This window comes from Gymnoscopelus braueri (genome assembly GCF_963280865.1).
Source record: "Gymnoscopelus braueri genome assembly, chromosome: 4".
NCBI classification, from domain to species: domain Eukaryota; kingdom Metazoa; phylum Chordata; class Actinopteri; order Myctophiformes; family Myctophidae; genus Gymnoscopelus; species Gymnoscopelus braueri.
This window is the reverse complement of record NC_137605.1, coordinates 48,437,097-48,455,823: the sequence shown is the minus strand read 5'-3', so window position 1 is coordinate 48,455,823 and position 18,727 is coordinate 48,437,097. Positions and strand designations below refer to the sequence as shown.

At 40.0% G+C, this 18,727-nt stretch overlaps 1 protein-coding gene across 1 annotated transcript in view; it reads right to left on the bottom strand.

Annotated features, from left to right (window-relative positions):
* Positions 1-18,727, bottom strand: part of oxr1a (oxidation resistance 1a) — a 189,070-nt gene that overhangs the window by 45,735 nt on the left and 124,608 nt on the right. Inside the window, 1 exon segment of the mRNA XM_080425407.1 lies at positions 3,474-3,581. Coding sequence (XP_080281533.1) covers positions 3,474-3,581 — 108 coding nt within the window.

Sequence of the window (18,727 nt, the reverse complement as noted above, 5' to 3'; positions counted from 1 at the left end):
CCAGTATCCAGGTATATATTTTTCACACAGAATTTTTGGGTAAATAAATAGTTACTATATCGATTTTAAATCATTGAATCGAATCGTATCGTTCTAAATTAACCTGTCCTGTATCGTTCATGTATCGTATCGACTAAATCACTGAATCGAAACGTATCGTATCGTTCTAAATTAACCTGTATCGTTCATGTATCGTATCGACAACCAAGTATCGTGATACGTATCGAATCGTTGTTAAAACGTATCGTTACACCCCTACTGTACATACATTATGTACACACACAGTACATAAAGGCATGCACACACACGCACAGAGCATACTTGAGCTACTAAATATGCTAATACATCCACTCGCCCGTAGCTTTCGCTCTCTCTCTCTCTCTCACTCACAGGGAAATAAAACAGATCAACAATGGATATACTGTACTGTAGTAATGTTTACAGCTGCAGTTGTATCTACTTTATTTGATCATGCTAATGTGTCATTTATTTTCTGTAGAGGTGTCTAGAGTTACTTATGCTGGTCACTTGTCCAGGAGAATAGGATCGTTTTCCATCTGATTTGTAGCAGAATGACTAAACAGAGGGTTGGCTGGTAGCAGTGGTGCAAAGTAACTAAGTACCTTTACTTAAGTACTGTGCTTAAGTAAAATGTTGAGGCGCTTTTTACTTTACTTGAGTATTTACAAAGTTCAATACTTTTACTTCTACTCCACTACACCTCAAAGGCAAATATTGTACTTTTACTCCACTACAATTATTTGAAAACTTTAGTTACTAGTTACTTTGTAGATTTGAATTATTATTACAAAACATACATTAACCTCTTAAGCCCTATTTAAACTTTGGCTGTTTGAAAATAGCCGATCTACAAGCACACAAGGCGTCGCATTGTGTGCTTGTAGCTCTGCTATTTTCTAAAGACATACATTTATACATTTTAGACATATGATAACTTCTGCATAATGAGTACTATATTTTGATGCCAATACCATTTGTACTTTTACTCAAGTACATTTTGATTACCGGACTTTTACTTGAGTGTTTCTACATTGCAGTATTGATAATTTTACTTAAATAATAGTTCTTAGTACTTTTTCCACCACTGGCTGATAGTGCTACTGCTGCTACTGGAAACAGGAAGGGAACACTCCTGTTCCCTGTGATAATAATTTCTAGATGTGTACACTATTAACACAGGGGGGGGGGGTCTCATTGTTAAACCTTGTAATCTGTACATTGTTTTTAAATGTAATTCCGCCTGCAATGAAAAGGTCACAAGGTGCCAATTGTTGAAGCCTGGCCTGTATCTATAGAGCGTTAGCAGTTTTTGAACAAACGGTTACTATTTGGTGGTGTGGTTGTGGAACAATGGTGGAGCAGCAAAGTGCATAAGTGGGACCTCTAGGTTGTGTTGGTGACATACATTCGCAGGGTTAAAAAGCAGCTTGGTTTCGTTGCAGCGGGAAAACCAGCCACATTATGGACTCAGTGGAGAGACGATGATTCAGTAAGTGCTCTTCAGATCCCACAGTTTGGACAAAGCTCAACTCAGCATCGTTTGTCTTGCCGAGAGCTGAGAGAGAAAAGACTGCCAAATGGTTTGGAGTGCGGCTTGTCTAGCCTGTTTGTGTGGATTTCCTTTTCAAGGAGTGAAATAGCGTTTTGGATGCTTGTCAAATTTCTCCATTCTCCGTGAAATAAATAAATAAAAATAAGACTGTGGGTCTCTTTATGTAACAACAATGAACATGTCAAACCTGATGAAGATGCCACTGACTGTGTGTTGGTTTAACACATATGTATGCCACACTTAAGATTTAAGTAATGTTTGTCAAGAGTCAAGACTGGGGTGTTTTTCAGGTTCATTTCAACACGCCACATTCTATACAATATTCATTTGTATAATATCTTTATGTAATATGTAAATTATATGGACAAGTGACCTTGTAAAGAGTATGCATTCACGCGCCATCTGGAGAGCCAAGATGTTGCGATAAGACATTGTGAACAGGGGCAGTGTGTTAAGAGAGGAATGGGAGTGGAGAAAACCATTAGCACCCCCCACCCCCAAAAAAAACCCTCAAATCTCCAATTGTTCCGTTTTGCAATGCAGGCCAAAGTGCAATGGAAACATTGGGGAGAGCAATGAAGAAATCAACGGAAATGTATCTTTGCTTGTGCTTTTTTTGGCGGACGTGAGGTTTTTGTGCAACAGTGCTCTGACGCAGTGGTTCCCCACCCAGTGGACTAGGAGGCTCACTGGTGGGCCGTGAGGATATTGCTAGTGGGCCCCCAAATAATTGCCAAAACACAAATAAGATTGTATTGATAATATAACATTAAAAAAATCATCTTTTTTTCCTTTAACCCATTCAATCCGGGAAAGCGTCTCTGTCATTTTAGATTTCTTTGGGATATTCAAAAATGTGTGCAAATCTTGAAATATATATATTTTTAAAGCGAACATTTGTCAAACGTTTTGTTCCAGGGACCTCCAGAAGAAAAGATTTGAGTTGCAAATGTTCGCTTGAAAAATATATGTATATTCAAAGATTTGCTCAAAATGTTCAAGATTTTTGAATAGCCAAAGTATAAAAATAATGGTTATAGCTAAAAATCTAAAATGACACATATATATATTCGCTCCCGGATTGAATGCGTTAAAACCTTGAAAATGTGGTTTTCACTTCAACGTTAGCTCCACTGACCCAAAAATCGGAACACAGAGTGTCGATTGATTGATCATTAACACACTCACACGGCGGCCGGCCGGCCCACCCATCTGCCGTGCTAAGTGGTCAGATCGGTGGGCCGCCGAACGCCAATGATGATTTTCAAGTGGGCCCTATTCCAGAAAAGGTCGGGAACAGTGTTGATTTTGACGGCACATTTTTAGTCATAGTCTTTTGAATAAAATTCTGCTTAGTTTAGTCTTATTTTATTCACCTGAAATGTTTTACTTTTTTGTCTAGTTTCAGTCGAATAAATATCATACGATTTTAGTCGACTATATCTACAGTGGGCCGTGATGGCATCAAAATGATTTTCACTTAGCTGCATGCCGAAAATAGCCGATCTACAAGCTCACAACGCGCCGCGCTGCGACGCGTTGTGAGCTTGTAGATCAACTATTTTCGGTCTGTGACACCCGCGCGCACCCATGATGACTCGTCTTAGTTCTACTGGATCTCCTCTCCACTAGTCCCTCCCAAACATTTTAGTCTAGTTTTTATTTGTTGACGAACTTGTCGGTACATTTAGTCATAGTTTTAGTCATCATAGCTTAGTTTTTATTTCGTTTTCGTCAGTGAAAAACGGTAGTCAACAGACATTTTTCGTCATAGTTTTTAGTCGACGAAATCAACACTGGTTGGGAACCCCTGCTCCGATGAAGTGGGATGCAGTGAAGCGGCCGAGTGCAACATGGAGGAACGTGTGACGGAGGAGGAGTGCACGGCAGGTTCACATACCTGGCCGGGCACCACTGCCCTGGAGAACAGCTTGTTGAGCTGGACCAGCACGTTGGGGGTAGTGTCGAACTTCAGCGAAATGCCGTTCAACGTGTCCCGCGATTCCACCTGTACACCGTACAAAACATACAAGAGAGAGAGAGAATATCACACTCCTGCACACCAGAAAATATACTGTACAATGTTAGAAGAAAACCTGCAATATACAAACAAAATCTGGGGTAATTTCTTCGATGTTCTACCGTCAATATCTCCTCATAGTTGATTTCATTCTCTTCTGTTTTATCTGATATTGTCAAAAGGTGTTGTGGATAAGATTTAGAGTATTGAATGTTGAGTAGTGTACCATTCTGGGAAAGGGGTGGGGGGAGGGTTTGGGAGGACTGTATTTTTGCTGTTATTTTTTGTTGTTGTTCTCTTTTTATGGTGTTTTTTGTGTATCTTGTCTTTTTCCTTTTTTCTTTGTCTGTTTCAGTCTTGTTAAAAAAACAAAAATACATGAGATATGATAATGATATGTGTACATTGTGAATAACAATGTACACATTGTCAATAAATACATCTTAAAAAAATAAAATAAAATATCACACTCCTGTGCGTGGAGAGCATTTCTCAGACCAGTGTGAAAGATCCTCTGAAATAACAGGGCAAATGCAAGACTCTTTCTCAGCAATGCAAGTGTGGGAGAAGAAAAATCGGAGACACACATTTGCACAATTGCACAGGACGATCTTGAGTCTTTTTTAGGATTGTACATTTATTTGTTATATTGTCCAAACCGATAGATATTGTCCAAAGATGCACAACTGAGTCAATGTTCTCAACTGAAACGTACTATGAGTGCATGACTGGCACTCCCTCCGCCCCTTCTTCCAATGCTGGGATGAAGATGAAGCGAGAGTCTTATGTCAAGTCTTGTGTTACCGTGTGACTTTTCCCCATATGGAATAATCTGATGACATAAGTGCATTGTGCTCTTTCATTCATCATAATAGAGCACACTAGCCTACACAGTTTTCTCCCTTGCGGTGGCATCACCCATGCAGAGGAAGCGGTGCAGCGCTGAATACCGCTAAGGATCAGCAGATCGTGTGTGCTTGAATTTGTGGCCTGGGATGGCCTTCATCCTGTGTGCTCAGCTGCTAAATAAATCCTGTAGCTCGCTCACAGAGGCGTTTTACCTCGTCTCCACCAGTTAAAAGCCAATACAACTGAGGCTTGCTGAGTGTGTCTTAACTGGCTAAGAGTGTAAGATCTCCGCTGGGGCTTCTACTCTCCAAATAAAGGTGGCAGGCATGTCAGAAAGTCCTTATGTATGTGAGGAGAGGTGGGGGATGTGTGAGAACCGTGAACTCAGGGGAGTGAGCTGAGGGCAAACAGACAGCGAGTGGAAAAAAAAGGGTTGGCTCACTCTGCGCAGGATATAATTGGGGATATGGCTGCAGTGTGTTTTAGAAGAGCAGTCATGGGACTTAGAGCTCAGCTGACTACAGGGTACTATCAACATGTTTGTGTGAGTGTGAGTGTGTGTGTGTGTGTGTGTGTGTGTGTGTGTGTGTGTGTGTGTGTGTGTGTGTGTGTGTGTGTGTGTGTGTGTGTGTGTGTGTGTGTGTGTGTGAGAGTGACAAATAACACACACACACACACACACACACACACACACACACACACTGACAAAAAGATTGACCCATATCCAAAACCACAAATTCTCAATATGACATTTTCACTCAAGGATATTCTTGCATTGTATACACACACACACACACACACACAAAATCAGCGAAGATAAAAATCACATAAGACAAGGACATGTGAGTCAGGACAGGCACATTGGAAATGAGCAAAGCAGAGCCACTGCATTCGAGACGGTCACACATAACATCAACAGGGTTATTTTCCTATGCTGCACTGAGGGGGAACGGCAACACAGTGGGGAAGTAGCTGTGGTATGTTTAGTTGCGGTTGCGAGTCTCCTCACTGGACCACCAGAGCTACTGTAGAGAGGAAAGGACAAGAACAAACATAACACTCAGACACTCAGAAGACTTCAGAAGCTAGTGAACGCTTCCCCGAGTAAACCAAAAAATAATGAGATTCAACGATTTCCACTTTCTTTGTATTGCAGCCTGTGTGAGATGCATCTGATTCTGGAGGCAGAATCCTCCCCAAATCCACTGCCAACTCAATGTATGCTGAGAGAGTAGAAAAGTTTAAAAACTGAAAATAGAAAAGAGTTGAATTTGAACTATTCAACTGTGATTTTAGAAACGGCTACATGAGAGATAGTGCTGTACGACACTACTGTAACTTCACAGGCAAGGGAAGAGGAAACGCACATCGAGTAGGAAACAGGTACAGTGGCCAAAGAGAGGTATTAAATTAGATTAGGACTGGGAGATTTGGGGTCTGAATATGGGTGAAGCTGGAGCTCTGTCAGAGAGAGACTGGGACTTAATGGTCTAGACCAGTGGTTATCAAAATGGGGGCCGGGGACCCCAGGGGTTCAAGGGGGTCCCGAACTAAATGAGTTGATATAGCATCAGTCTAACCACTTAAAACCCTATATACATCGGATATTTGAAAATCTGATCCGATCTACAAGCTCACAGTTTGTAGATCTGCTATTTTCATTGTATATGGGGGTCCCCGGCACAAATCATTTTCAGATGGGGGCTCTGTGGCCAAATACATATTAAAGGAGAGATCCGCCCATTTTAAGTGTTATCTTTGACGTGTCGCTAATCACTCACCATCATTGAAAGGGACGTTGAGTTATTTCAGAGAGTCCCGTGTCGTCCAGTCTGTCGACCCCCTCCGTTGGCATAATGGGAGCCCGTGTAAGAGTGAAAATCTTCTATTATAACCGATACAAAGTTAGTTTTTTCTCTACTACTGCTCATCGTGGAGTGTCATGATACTCAAACGTGCACTGAATGTCGCGAGCGAGCTATCGTTCGTGCAGAACGACATGATGCTGGTTGCTTATTTCTTCCACAGACGCCAGGTTCTGTGGAAGAAACAAGCAACCAGCGTCATCAAGTTCTGCACACAAACGCACACAAACGCACGTTTGAGTATCATGAGAGTCCACGATGAGCAGTAGTAGAGAAAAAACGAACTTTGTATCGCTTATAATAGACGATTTTCACTCTTACACGGGCTCCCATTATGCCAACGGAGGGGGTCGACAGACTGAACGACACGGGACTCTCTGGAATAACTCAACGTCCCTTTCAATGATGGTGAGTGATTAGCGACACATCAAAGATAACACTTAAAATGTCCGGATCTCTCCTTTAATTTGGGGGTCCTTGACATGAAAATGTCAAGGACATTTGTCTGTCAAGAGATGTAATATTTGAAGATTTGTGTTAGTTCATTGTCTTTTGTTTGAGCTTACGTTTTCTTTATGCTACTATGATAATTTATTTTAAATGGTATTAAGGCGGGCAAAATAAGCTTCGGCTTCAGCCCATACCTTTTTGGCCAAATAGTCATCATGTTGACTAAAGTTGCAATGCATGTTCAACTATTTTGTTTAAAAAAAAAATATGACCGAAATAAACTAACTAACTAACTAACTAAAAAGCTTTGAGAACCACTAGTCTAGACCTGTATGGATAATATACTAGACATGGGTTGAGGTTTGGGCTGAGGCTGTGGAATCTGTGAGAGATGGGGGGGGTTTACTGTGAAGAGCGTGGGTTGGTCTCTACTGGGACTTGAGCTGAGACTGAGCTGGTTTAGAATGTGCTGGGTCAGGCTGGGCTGGGTTGGCCGCCCTGCCCTGCCCTGCGCCGGGAGGACTAATCAGATGTGAGGTGAATCACGCTGTTGGGACACCGACCTGCTGAGTCAGGACGGGTTGCAAAGGATGCATTGTGCAGTGTTGGAGTGCATGGCTGGTTATGTTGGTGAAGCAGCAGCACTGCTGTGTCAGATGGAACTGAATGAACCACGCTGTGAGAGAGAGAGCCAGTGCAGTACTCTCGCTCTTGGGGCAGAGCTTGGATTATTGTGGGACAATTAGGGTCAGAGAAGATTTGTGAAACACTGCAAGAGCACTCTTGAACAATAGAGTTCATATATATAAAAAAGTAAAAACGTTGATAACTTAAAATCGACTTAAAACCGACCCCTTATTCTGGGGTGAACATTCTGCGAAAATAGCAGGGCTACAAGCTCTCAATTGTCGTTTCGCACCACGTTGTGAGGTTGGGGGAGGTTGTTTATTTCTCGCAAAAATATTTAGTGTAAAGTGAAAATAGGCCTAGTATAAGGCCCTGGGAGACTCCTGTCAACTAAGTATAGGGTTAAGTGGCTAAGTTAAAATTAACATAAAACTGACTTAGTGGAGTAGTTCACTCAAAAAAGTACCAATTTTCAATCAATTACACACACCATGAGGCCTTGAATTCATGGAGATTTCTTTTGTTTTTGTCGCATTCCTGAGCCAATAATTTGATGACTCAATGGAGACTCAAAGAGTCCGCCGGTCATCAAATTCAAGGCTTCATGGGGTGTGTAAATTGATGGAATCTAAGTACTTTTTGGGGTGAACTACTCCTTTAAGACAAGCAAATAGCAGCTGAAAAAGTGTAACAGGATTCCTATATCAACTAATTTCATTTCATTTTACCCTTTAACAGAAACGGATCTCCTTGATGTGTCAAAACGGAGATACACAATAAAGAGTTTGCTGAGCTGCTTAAATTGTCTGGCTTGAGTAAATGTTAATTAATTTAATCATTTTTGCAAGAGGTAAATCACATTAAGATAAATCCATCATACATCAAAACGCTATTTGATACGTTTAGATCTTCACAGTTCATTTATCAACCCAGATCTAATCAAATAATTTGTTCAAATCTGGGATTAGGCTAAATGGGTGCAAAGCACAGCTTTTGAACAGGGGATCAACCGATGTCACTACAAACGTGTATAGCTCTCAGGGCACATTTATTTGGAATTTGCAGTATTACTATATTACTTTACCCATTTAATTTACTCAATGTTTGTATTAAAGCGAGAGAGAGAGCGAGAGAATAGGTCTAGTAATGAATTCTATGCATATATTTTTCAGGCTGTTCGGTACCAGTGAAGGTAATGAGTATAGGTCTCAGGGCACTTTTATTTTTTAATTTGCAGTATTAATTTCTTTGCACATTCTTTATTCCCCCGTTTTCCTTTCGTCCTCCAGCATTTTTATTATTTATTTCTTAGATATGAGATTGTAGAGAGGCGTGTAGAGAGAGACGGGAGAAACCAAGGACAGATAGAGGAGATATATTTTTGGGCTATTTTTTGAAAAATCGTGAAAATTTGTGCAAATCTTTGAATATATATATATTTTTAAAGCGAACATTTGTAACTCAAATCTTTGCTTCTGGGGGTCCCTGGAACTAAATATTCTGAGATGGGACGTCGGCGGCCAAATACATATAATTTTGGGGGTCCTTGACATGAAAAAGTTTTGAGCACCGCTGATATTATAGCAACATACGTTTTTCAGAAACCAGTTAAGATTTAGAAGACATTTGTGGATGCGTTCCCGGAATTGAATGGGTTAACAACACATCCCCTGAATAACCCCCCGGCCTCATAACTATCTGCCCATCAACAGCTGCATTTTGACAGTATGACAGTATCAAGGACTCATGTGACTGATTTGTTATCTCATCAGATTTGCAAAAGGGTAGGTAGGGTATTGCTCTATTTAGACAGCAGTGAACATATAACGTTGATAAATATGCTGTCAGAAGGCGAACATGGGAGACGTCATCAAGATCAAGCATGACACTGGGGACGGTGATACTGCAGTGACACACACACACGCAGTGGTGGAAAGTAACTAAGTACATTTACTTAAGTACTGTACTTAAGTACAATTTTGAGGTATTTGTACTTTAATGGAGTATTTCCAATTTCCAATACTTTTACTCCACTACATCTCAGAGGCTAATATTGTACTTTTACTCCACTACAATTATTTGAAAACTTTAGTTACTAGTTACTTTTCAGATATAAATTATTACATTATAAAACATACATTAACCACTTTAGCCCTATTTTATACCTCGGCTGTTTGAAAATAGCAGATCTACAAGCTCAAAACGCGTCGCGATTGTGAGCTTGTAGATCTGCTATTTTCAAACATATAGTACTTTTACTTTTGGTACTTTAAGTACATTTTAATACCAATACTTTTGTACTTTTACTCAAGTAAATTTTGAATTCCGGACTTTCACTTGTAACAGAGTACTTCTACATTGCAGTATTGATACTTTTACTTAAGTAAAACATTTGAGTACTTGTTCCACCACTGCACACAGGCACATGTATGTACATGCACATGTGTGCCCCCCCCCCCCCCCCCCCCACCACACACACCGTGGATTTACAACATAGTCATAAAAGAAAAAACAGCAAAAACAACATACAACCGAGAAACTATAAACCAGAAATATTGCTGCACTGCAGAAACCATCAAAAAGCTGGTATATGGCTTGTGTTAAATGCTGGAAGGCTTTTAACCCATTAAGCGCCTGTCATTTCAGATTTTAACCACTTTAACCATTATTTTATACTTTGGCAATTCATAATTAGCAGATATACAAGCTCATAGCGCGGCACCGAGTGCCGTGCTATGAGCTTGTAGATCTGCTATTTTTGAAAAATCCTGAACATTTAACCTCAAAAGTTTTTTTTTCTAAACTTCGATATCAGTGATTCAAATTGAATTAAAAATGTTCGCTTAAAAAAAGAAAGAAAAAAGATGTATATATATTCAAAGATTTGCACAGATCTACAAGCTCGCCGTGCTACGAGCTTGTATATCTGCAATTTTTTTTTAATAGCCAAAGAAATCTAAAATGACACAGATGCGTTCCCGGATCGAATGGGTTTAATCTGTTGACACTGGGGCATTATGAATAAAAAGGATGTCTCTCATCTATCAATCATGGCATTCTTTCACCAGAAACAAGTGAGTTCCATAGACTTGACAAAATAATAGACAAAAATAAGTGCATCTGTGAAGTGCCAGCAAGTAGCGTGTGCTCTCTTTCTCTTTCTCTCGGCCTCTCTCCATCTTCCTCCCTCCCAAACCGATGACAATAATTGTTTTGAGATTGCTTGCGATTATGAAAAGGCATGGATGGGTCCACGGGCGCTTATAATGGAGGATTCTGATTACAAAAAAATCCAAATGACTTCGAACAAATTCTCTTTTAGCCTACTTTGGGATTGAAAAGATTACAGTGGGTTGGAATCTTTATTACACACTGTGTGCTCGTAAATTAAAATGTATCTTATATTAAAAAAGAGACAACGCACATTAATAAACATGATAAGTTAGATGTGGCATGTAAATGTGCCAGATTTAGCCACACAGGCATAGTTTCATCTGTTGATATATAAAAGATAAGAAAATATGAAGAAAATAAATATGCGTCTCGATTATTTCGATGAATATAAACATTAATCCAGTGGTTATGGGGGGGGGGGGGGTTCCAGGGGGTCCTCAGCAAAATGTGTTAATACAGCATCACAAGCATTTTATCCATTTATACGTTGGCTATTCAAAATCCCAGTTTCAATGTCAATCATACTGTCACATACACAATGTAAATAGTTTGACAGACAGTCTGTGTCCGTATGTCCACAGGAAATAGGTGGTTTTAATCCCTGTGTAATGTATTGAGCTTGGTTGGGTATCATCCATACACAGCTGCACTGAATTTACAACAACAGCCACCACAGCATGGTGCTAATCAGTGTAGTAATCTTAGAATGAAGTAAAGTTGCTTTTGGTTACATTACAACTTGTAGTTTTGCATTGCGTTGCAAAAAAAATAGTTTGGAAACAATTTTGAAAGCTGAAGAGAAAAGGTCGGCAATTAGGACAGACTATATCCCATAGCCTCGGGGGACAACTGCTCTGCAATTGGCTAGTTCATTGTTAGGCCAACTGGCATCCCATAAACTGGAGAGATGATACGTTCTGCGATTGGCTAGTTTGTTGTTAGGCCAACCAGTCAACCAATGCAGTCAGCGACGTTCACATTTATAGGGCTGCCCTTGCAATCCAGCGCCAAAAAACAACTGTCCAATTCAGAGTGTATTTACAGCCCCCAGTTCAGTATTACTGTGAGTGTCCTTGGTATGTGGCAGGCCTTTTGGAACACTGAGTGCCTTTCAAAGGGCGACAACAAGTTTTCTCATTTTATCCAGCTGGGAACATAAAGCGTCAATAATCACCACAGCTCCTACACTAGCACAGCCTTTCATCTAAGAAGGTTCAGCACAGAGCATCGATTCTCCCTGGGTGCCTTTTGCTTCCATATTATTTTTAGCTTTCTAGCTCTTCTGTTCACCAAAAACCAATACGCCTCAACATGACCCTAGAAGATATTTAGCCCAAAAGGACATTTAAGCCATTACATTTAAGACTATTAAAGGTAGGGTAAGTGATTTGCAATTATTCAAATAATTGCAAAATGGGTCTATGTTCTGATAGTGCTCGTTACTATAGAGTGTCCTGTCCATATAAAGAGTCTCCATGTCTCTCCAGCTCTTTATAAAACAGAAAATGTATTTTGTAGTTCTTTTTTTTTTTTTTGTAGTTTCATTTCCAATTTTATCCAACCAGGACAGAGAACTCAATCAGGATATAGATTAAACAAGTGAAATTGGAAGTGATGACACTAAGAAATGAGCAGACACATTTTTAACTGGAACACTATACAAATTAAGCTTAAAAATTGGTACTTTCTCCTGATTGGCTGAGATTTTGACACCTACCGAAAAATGTATTTTCTGTTTATTAAAGAGCTGGAGAGACAGGGAGACATCTGTTACTGAACAAACACTCTATAGCAATGATTACTATCAGAATATAGTATTTTAACCTTTTAACAAAATACTTTTTGTTTTAACCAAAAAATATCACTTACCCTACCTTTAAGGTCTCTCCTTTGAGATATATATATATATATATATATATATATATATATATATTATATATATATATATTCATATATATATGAATAATCATTTTAGTTAATTCCTTTTTACTGGCCATCAAACACAACAAAGGGTACCATGAAGGTATCATTTTGCTTGAGTATGAATAACACAATTGTAGAGAAGAAATACTGCTTAAAATGACTAACACAATGAAGTGAAATTGTGTTTATCTTGGCACCACAGGTATTACCATACTATGACTCCAGAGTTGACTAATAGTCAAGTAAGTACAAATAATCTAATGGCACAGGACATCCAAGCAACCTCCACAAGCGACTGTTTTGAGAAAAACAAACATTGATTCAATGACTGGAGAACAGAGAGAGAGAGAGAGAGAGAGAGAGAGAGAGAGAGAGAGAGAGAGAGAGAGAGAGAGAGAGAGAGAGAGACAGACAGACAGAAGTTAGAGAGGGGAAGCAATAACATCATTTTCAGATGGCCACTAGACAGGTAAACCCTGCAGTATCTCCTTATCCTCCCAAATCAATAAGGCCCATTATTCATCAGGGAGCTGAAGATGAATAATTAAACACTTCCTGGTGTGGTGGTGATGTCCCTGCCTTGAGAAAAAAGGCTGGAAGATGGGGCTGGGGTGGCCATCTTGAGGGTGACTGACATGATGCTGTCACTAATGGTGACCTTGTTGAATGGGAGAGGATGGTTTGACCCGCCAAGGATAGCCAGCAGGACGGTCAAAGGCTAATGGCTCCATTAAAGAGGCTCCTGGTTGGAACATGAGGTTGGAACATGAGCGCAAATCCATGACTGCTACTGCAAAAGGTCAAAGATGGAAGAAAGACATTACGTATCTCGCGCAGCTGTAGCTTCTTGGTTACATTAACTTTAACCCATTAGGACCCGAAGGCGATTCTACATGTTTCCTGAATCTCAACAGTACTCTGAAAAACGTATGTTTCTATATCATGGTGCTCAAACTTTTTCATGTTGCGGAAAGATTTGAGTTAAAAATGTTTGCTTTAAAGGGACTACACCATGAATTTAAACTTTTTCTTCTTTTTTGTGTGTTTTTGGTCTCCCCTACCTCTCTTCTATCCCCCAAAATACCCCAGTTTGAACACTCAGGCTTTCACAGCATATCTGGGGTTTTCTGTAAATTGGTCTCAAAACAGGCCAAACTGATTTGCACCCTGACGTGACATCACGACAGGGTACAATCACTCCCGTTTTTCAGTTCCAAAAAATAAATAAATATATATATATATATATATATATATATTATTTTTTTTTTCTTTTTTTTTTTTTTCTTTTTTTTTCTTTTTACTTTGTGTGCACACATTTTCATGTTTTTTTAAAAATAGCAGATCTACAAGCTCATAGCGCGGCACTCGGTGCCGCGCTATGAGCTTGTATATCTGCTATTTTTGAATAGCCCAAAGTGTAAAATGACACAGATGCGTTCCAGGTCTTAATGGGTTAAATAAAGCGGTATTTAGATGTGACCGTTCATAAGACACTGGTTATTCAAGGGCTTTGGACGGTACAAGACCTTCTTATCCTCAGTGTTTGTGATAACGCACTGAAGTCCCTTCCAATTCAATTCTTACAATCTGATGTAGAAAATGAGTCACAAAGTGTAAAAAAAGAGGGGGGCCAAAAACATCAAGTGCAGATCGCAACGAACATGTGGAACTGTGTGCGTCATCAAACTGGAAATAATACTAAAGCAAATGGTTTAATCACCCATAATGCCATATCAGAGGAGCCATCGCTCTGGCAGTTTATAATGAAGAACGGAGGCAGGCTTTATCGTGACAGTTGCCATGGCGACTTTGTCGTTACTAGCCTAATGGCATGTTGTACTGTGTGCAACTGCATCCTCGTTGATCATTTGGAGACCTAATTGTAGACGGATTAAAGACGACGGGAGAAAAAAAGTCACATTATTCCATCTTTGCTATTTTAATGGGGCATCTGCAAAATAAAGCAAGATCAACTTGTCACTTTCCGGGCTTCTGGGAATTTTCCCATGCACAAGGCTCTGACCTCGGACCCAAGATACTGCTGCTCTATCAGTGTAAACACACCAATCAAACGTGAAACCAGACTGACAGAAAAGACAAAACAAGCTTTAGGTATGCTGTGGGCAATGCCACATTGGGGGGAATTATTTCAGAAAGAATGTCATGCCCCTGTTATTACAGTACAGTCCTGTGTAAAATGTATAAACTTTGCCTTGCTGTTGTTTTTAAATTGATAATGAAAAGTGAAAGGAAATCACAGTTTAACCTCCCTGCTATTTACCCTTGGTTACATTTTAAACAAGCCCTTACTCCAGCAGGAAATGCATGTTCATGGAGCGTGTAGTTTAAATGGGACTGTTAAAGGGCCATGCTGGCATCAGTACATTCAAAGCTTTGGCCATAGATACATGGTACGTAAACATAGACCATTTTCCCTTTCATCAATTTATAGATTCTGCATAAAATACATAAAAAATGTTCCATAGTCATTAATACAGTATGTTTACCGAACTTAAATAAAGAATGAGATAAGAGGTCAAAACGAGAGAAGTCAGGCACTGGAGTGCGGAAGCAGAATTGTCTCTGCAGGATAAGTTGAGCGACGCCAATTGTATACTGTATGTTCAAAATAGCTCCAGAAATGACATTGAGTTTAGAGAAGTGGTGATGAGTTACATAGCAACAGTGGTGGATGATGTTGTAGCCAAGGAAAAGGATACATTTTTCCTAACCAGAAACCGTGGGTCGACACTCGACCGCGATGCTCTGAAAGCCTTGCACCGCTGCTTATAACGCTGCTGTTGATTTCTTCCTCAGTAACAGTCAAGTTAGTTTCACGTTTTAAGTTAGTCTACCTATTGGGGCGCCAATGGCTGAGTGGCTAAGACAGCGAGTCCCGGGTTCAATTCCCGAGCCAGCAGACCTTTGCTGTGAGTCACTCCCCGACTCTTTCCCTGTTTCCTGTCAATCTCCACAGTACTCAGTCAAATAAAGGCAGATGGTTCACTAACCTCTCAATGGCCCCGATTCATAACGAGGGTCGTATATATGGGGTAAATAAAGTTCGTAAAGGCCGGTCGTATTTTGGTAGTCACAAACGGACGTGCAATTCCCAAAGGGGTTCGTATATCACAGAGACGTGCGTATGACCAGGTGTAGGAGCTGATTAATGTCGAAGTCTGCATCCAACAGCATCCAACTTTAACGTCACTTTACGGCACAGTGTTGCCATGTCCGCTTATTATAAGCGAATTTGCGCTTATTTTTCTGTAAAGTTGCTTGTAAATATTGGTATCAGTGGGGTGCGTTTTTTTGGGCTTGTTTCTAAAGTGTAGTTGGTTATTTGGGCTTGCTTCACAATTGTTCAATTGTTTTAACCGGTGGTTCTCAAATACTTTTATGTCATGGACCCCCAAGTTAATATGTAAGCTAATTTATCCCTATAAGCCCCATCTGAAAATGTTTTGTGCCAGCTGGAGGCAGATTTGTGTTGTTAGAATGTTTAAAAAATCTTCCAAATATTCCACATTTTATTACAAGATTTGTTTTTTAATATAGCAGATCTACAAGCTCACAAAGGTTTAATTAAAGTGCTTATAATGGCCTAAGTGCCAGTTGCTTCTTTTGGGCTTATTTTCATAGACCTGGTTGCTTATTTCTCTCACAAAATCTGGCAACACCGGAGTTTAACTTCTCGTCCAGACTTACAGCTGTCGGCCCGGCCGCAATGCCTTGACACTGACAGAGAACTTGAACACCATTCTGATCTGTCTGAAAGCGAGTCCCACTATTGCACGATGGATCAGCTGAACGTTATGTGTAATGTTTACAAGGTTTAACCCCGCCAGCAAATAATAGACTAATAACCTGGAAAGGATATAACATTGCTCACGTTTACTAGGTAAAAAGATGATGTTGAAAATAAATCCACTTTGGCTCAGATGGCCCGCTGGCAAACACACTGAGGGACCTATATAATTCAGCTCTAAATGGAACTGATAGCCTAGAAAATAAATAAAAAGCGGTGGAATCTACATCATGTCTATATTATGCATAGGCTACAAGCAATACATCGTTTGACATTTATTTTTTATTTTTTATATATATGTGTTGACAAATGTTGGTCATTTTATTTGAGATTTGCCACTGTTGTAATTGATTTTGGCATGAAGAATAAAGCATTCTAAAGACATACGCACATTTCAGCCCTGGTAAGACAGCCTCGGGGCTGACCTGAGAACGTGCGCACCTGACGCACCAAACACAGACCAAAAAACGTTTATGAATCCGACTGCAGGTGTAGGATTTGTCCTAAATGCCAGTACATACAAAATATGGTCGTAAATCCCTTTATGAATCGGGGCCAATGTCACTAAAAACGAAACTGCAGTGCAGACCTTTTTAGACAAACTAATATTACTACTAGGCCTCTCTCCTAGGACTCAACTTCTCCCAGCTCACTTTGCTAGTCTGTGTTGGCTCAATGTAGAAGACAGAGTGGAACATCTCTCAATGGGTGTAGTCTTTAAGATACCTTTAAGTAACCTGTCAAACTACTTCTATAGAGTGAGTGATGCCCATGGGCATCACACCAGAAGATCACCTGACCTCGTTCCCCAAAGACTCAGCTCAAACATGGGTAAAAATGCATTCCACTATACTGCCACCAAACACAAAGGTTCACGACTCCCTACCCAAATTCAAAACTAACCTGAAAGAATTCCTGTACTTAAAATTCAAGTGGACATAGTTTAACTCCTTGAACACCTTGATAGTAGAATCCTCTGCCCCCCGCCACCACCCCTCCGTTCTCTGTAAATATACCTTATGATTCTACTGAGTTTTATTCCAATATGTTTTGTATTGAGCCACAAAAAAGCACCCAACTCCAGGGTCAAATATCTTAAACCTGTACATAACGTTTAGCTCACAACAGAGCACACACAGGCTCAGCGTTGTATTCTTTTTTGAGTCAAAAATGTACATGCTGTACTTCACATAGTGTACCTTGCACTATGTATATCCTGCTGGAAAGGCTTTTGCCCGTTTACATTACACCCTCACCCTGTTGATTTAGCTTGTTTGTTTAACATAACATTGTATATTGATAGCACAGTCTGCGGTGCATGTCACACCAACATTTCTATACAATACTTCAATCTAGGGCTGGGAAATTAACCAAGAACGCAGACATTTAGAACGTCTCACCGACTTAATCTTGCTCATGTAGGTTAATTGAATAATCCAGTAACAGGGTTTTTTGTATAATTTGTTTAATTTCTTGTATATCAACGAATCGACACAGACAAATTGTAATAAATTTTTTATCATTTCTAAACCGATTAGTCTGATTAATCACTTACTTGCCCTATATTATACTTTGTCATAAAATGGTGTCATGCTAAAATAAACTAAAATAGCCGCATCTTATCACAACGCATTGTGAGCTTGTAGATTGCATATCATCTTATAATAATAACTTATTTTATTATTATTGATTTGATTAAGATTTTAATTAAAAAAGCATATAATCATTCATTAATCGCATTTGAGGCAAAAGTTTGAAATAACCATGATATTGATTTGAAGTCATATCACTCAGCCCTACTTTCCTTCTCTCACCTCTCTATTCCCATCATCTACCCATTCCAGTCCTCCGTCCTCTACTCCCCTGCCCACCCACACATCTCTCCCCTCCCATCAATTTTCCTTGTTCTTCATCTTCTCGTACAGGGGGAGCTAAGAAACTGCTGAAACGGTAGGATCCGTTCCCCTTCCCAGCAGTGAATAATGCAATCAGGGTGACTGATTGTCAGGATGATGTGGCGTTAAGAATGCGATCTATCTGTGCAAATGTGTGTTTGTGTGTTCCTGTGTGCACGTGTGTTCCTGTGTGCACGTGTGTCTGCACACACACACACGCACGCACACACACGCGCACGCACACCCTGAACACCCCGTGGATGACTCATACCGTTCACAACCCCTCTAATGCCCGGAGTCTTTCCTCTCAGCCTATCATCATCAGTAATCAATTCAACATGCAGATGTAACGACGACACTGACTGTCCGTGCCACAGTTATTACCAGCGATCACCTTCCTTCGGCTGTGGAGAAAATGCGGAACACGCGCGCAGTAATTTGGAGCACTTATGAAATATGTAGCTTAGAGATTAACTGCATCTTATCGACATTATAAAAGTGTCTTACCAACACTATTAAAATGAATGGATATTTTTTTTTGCA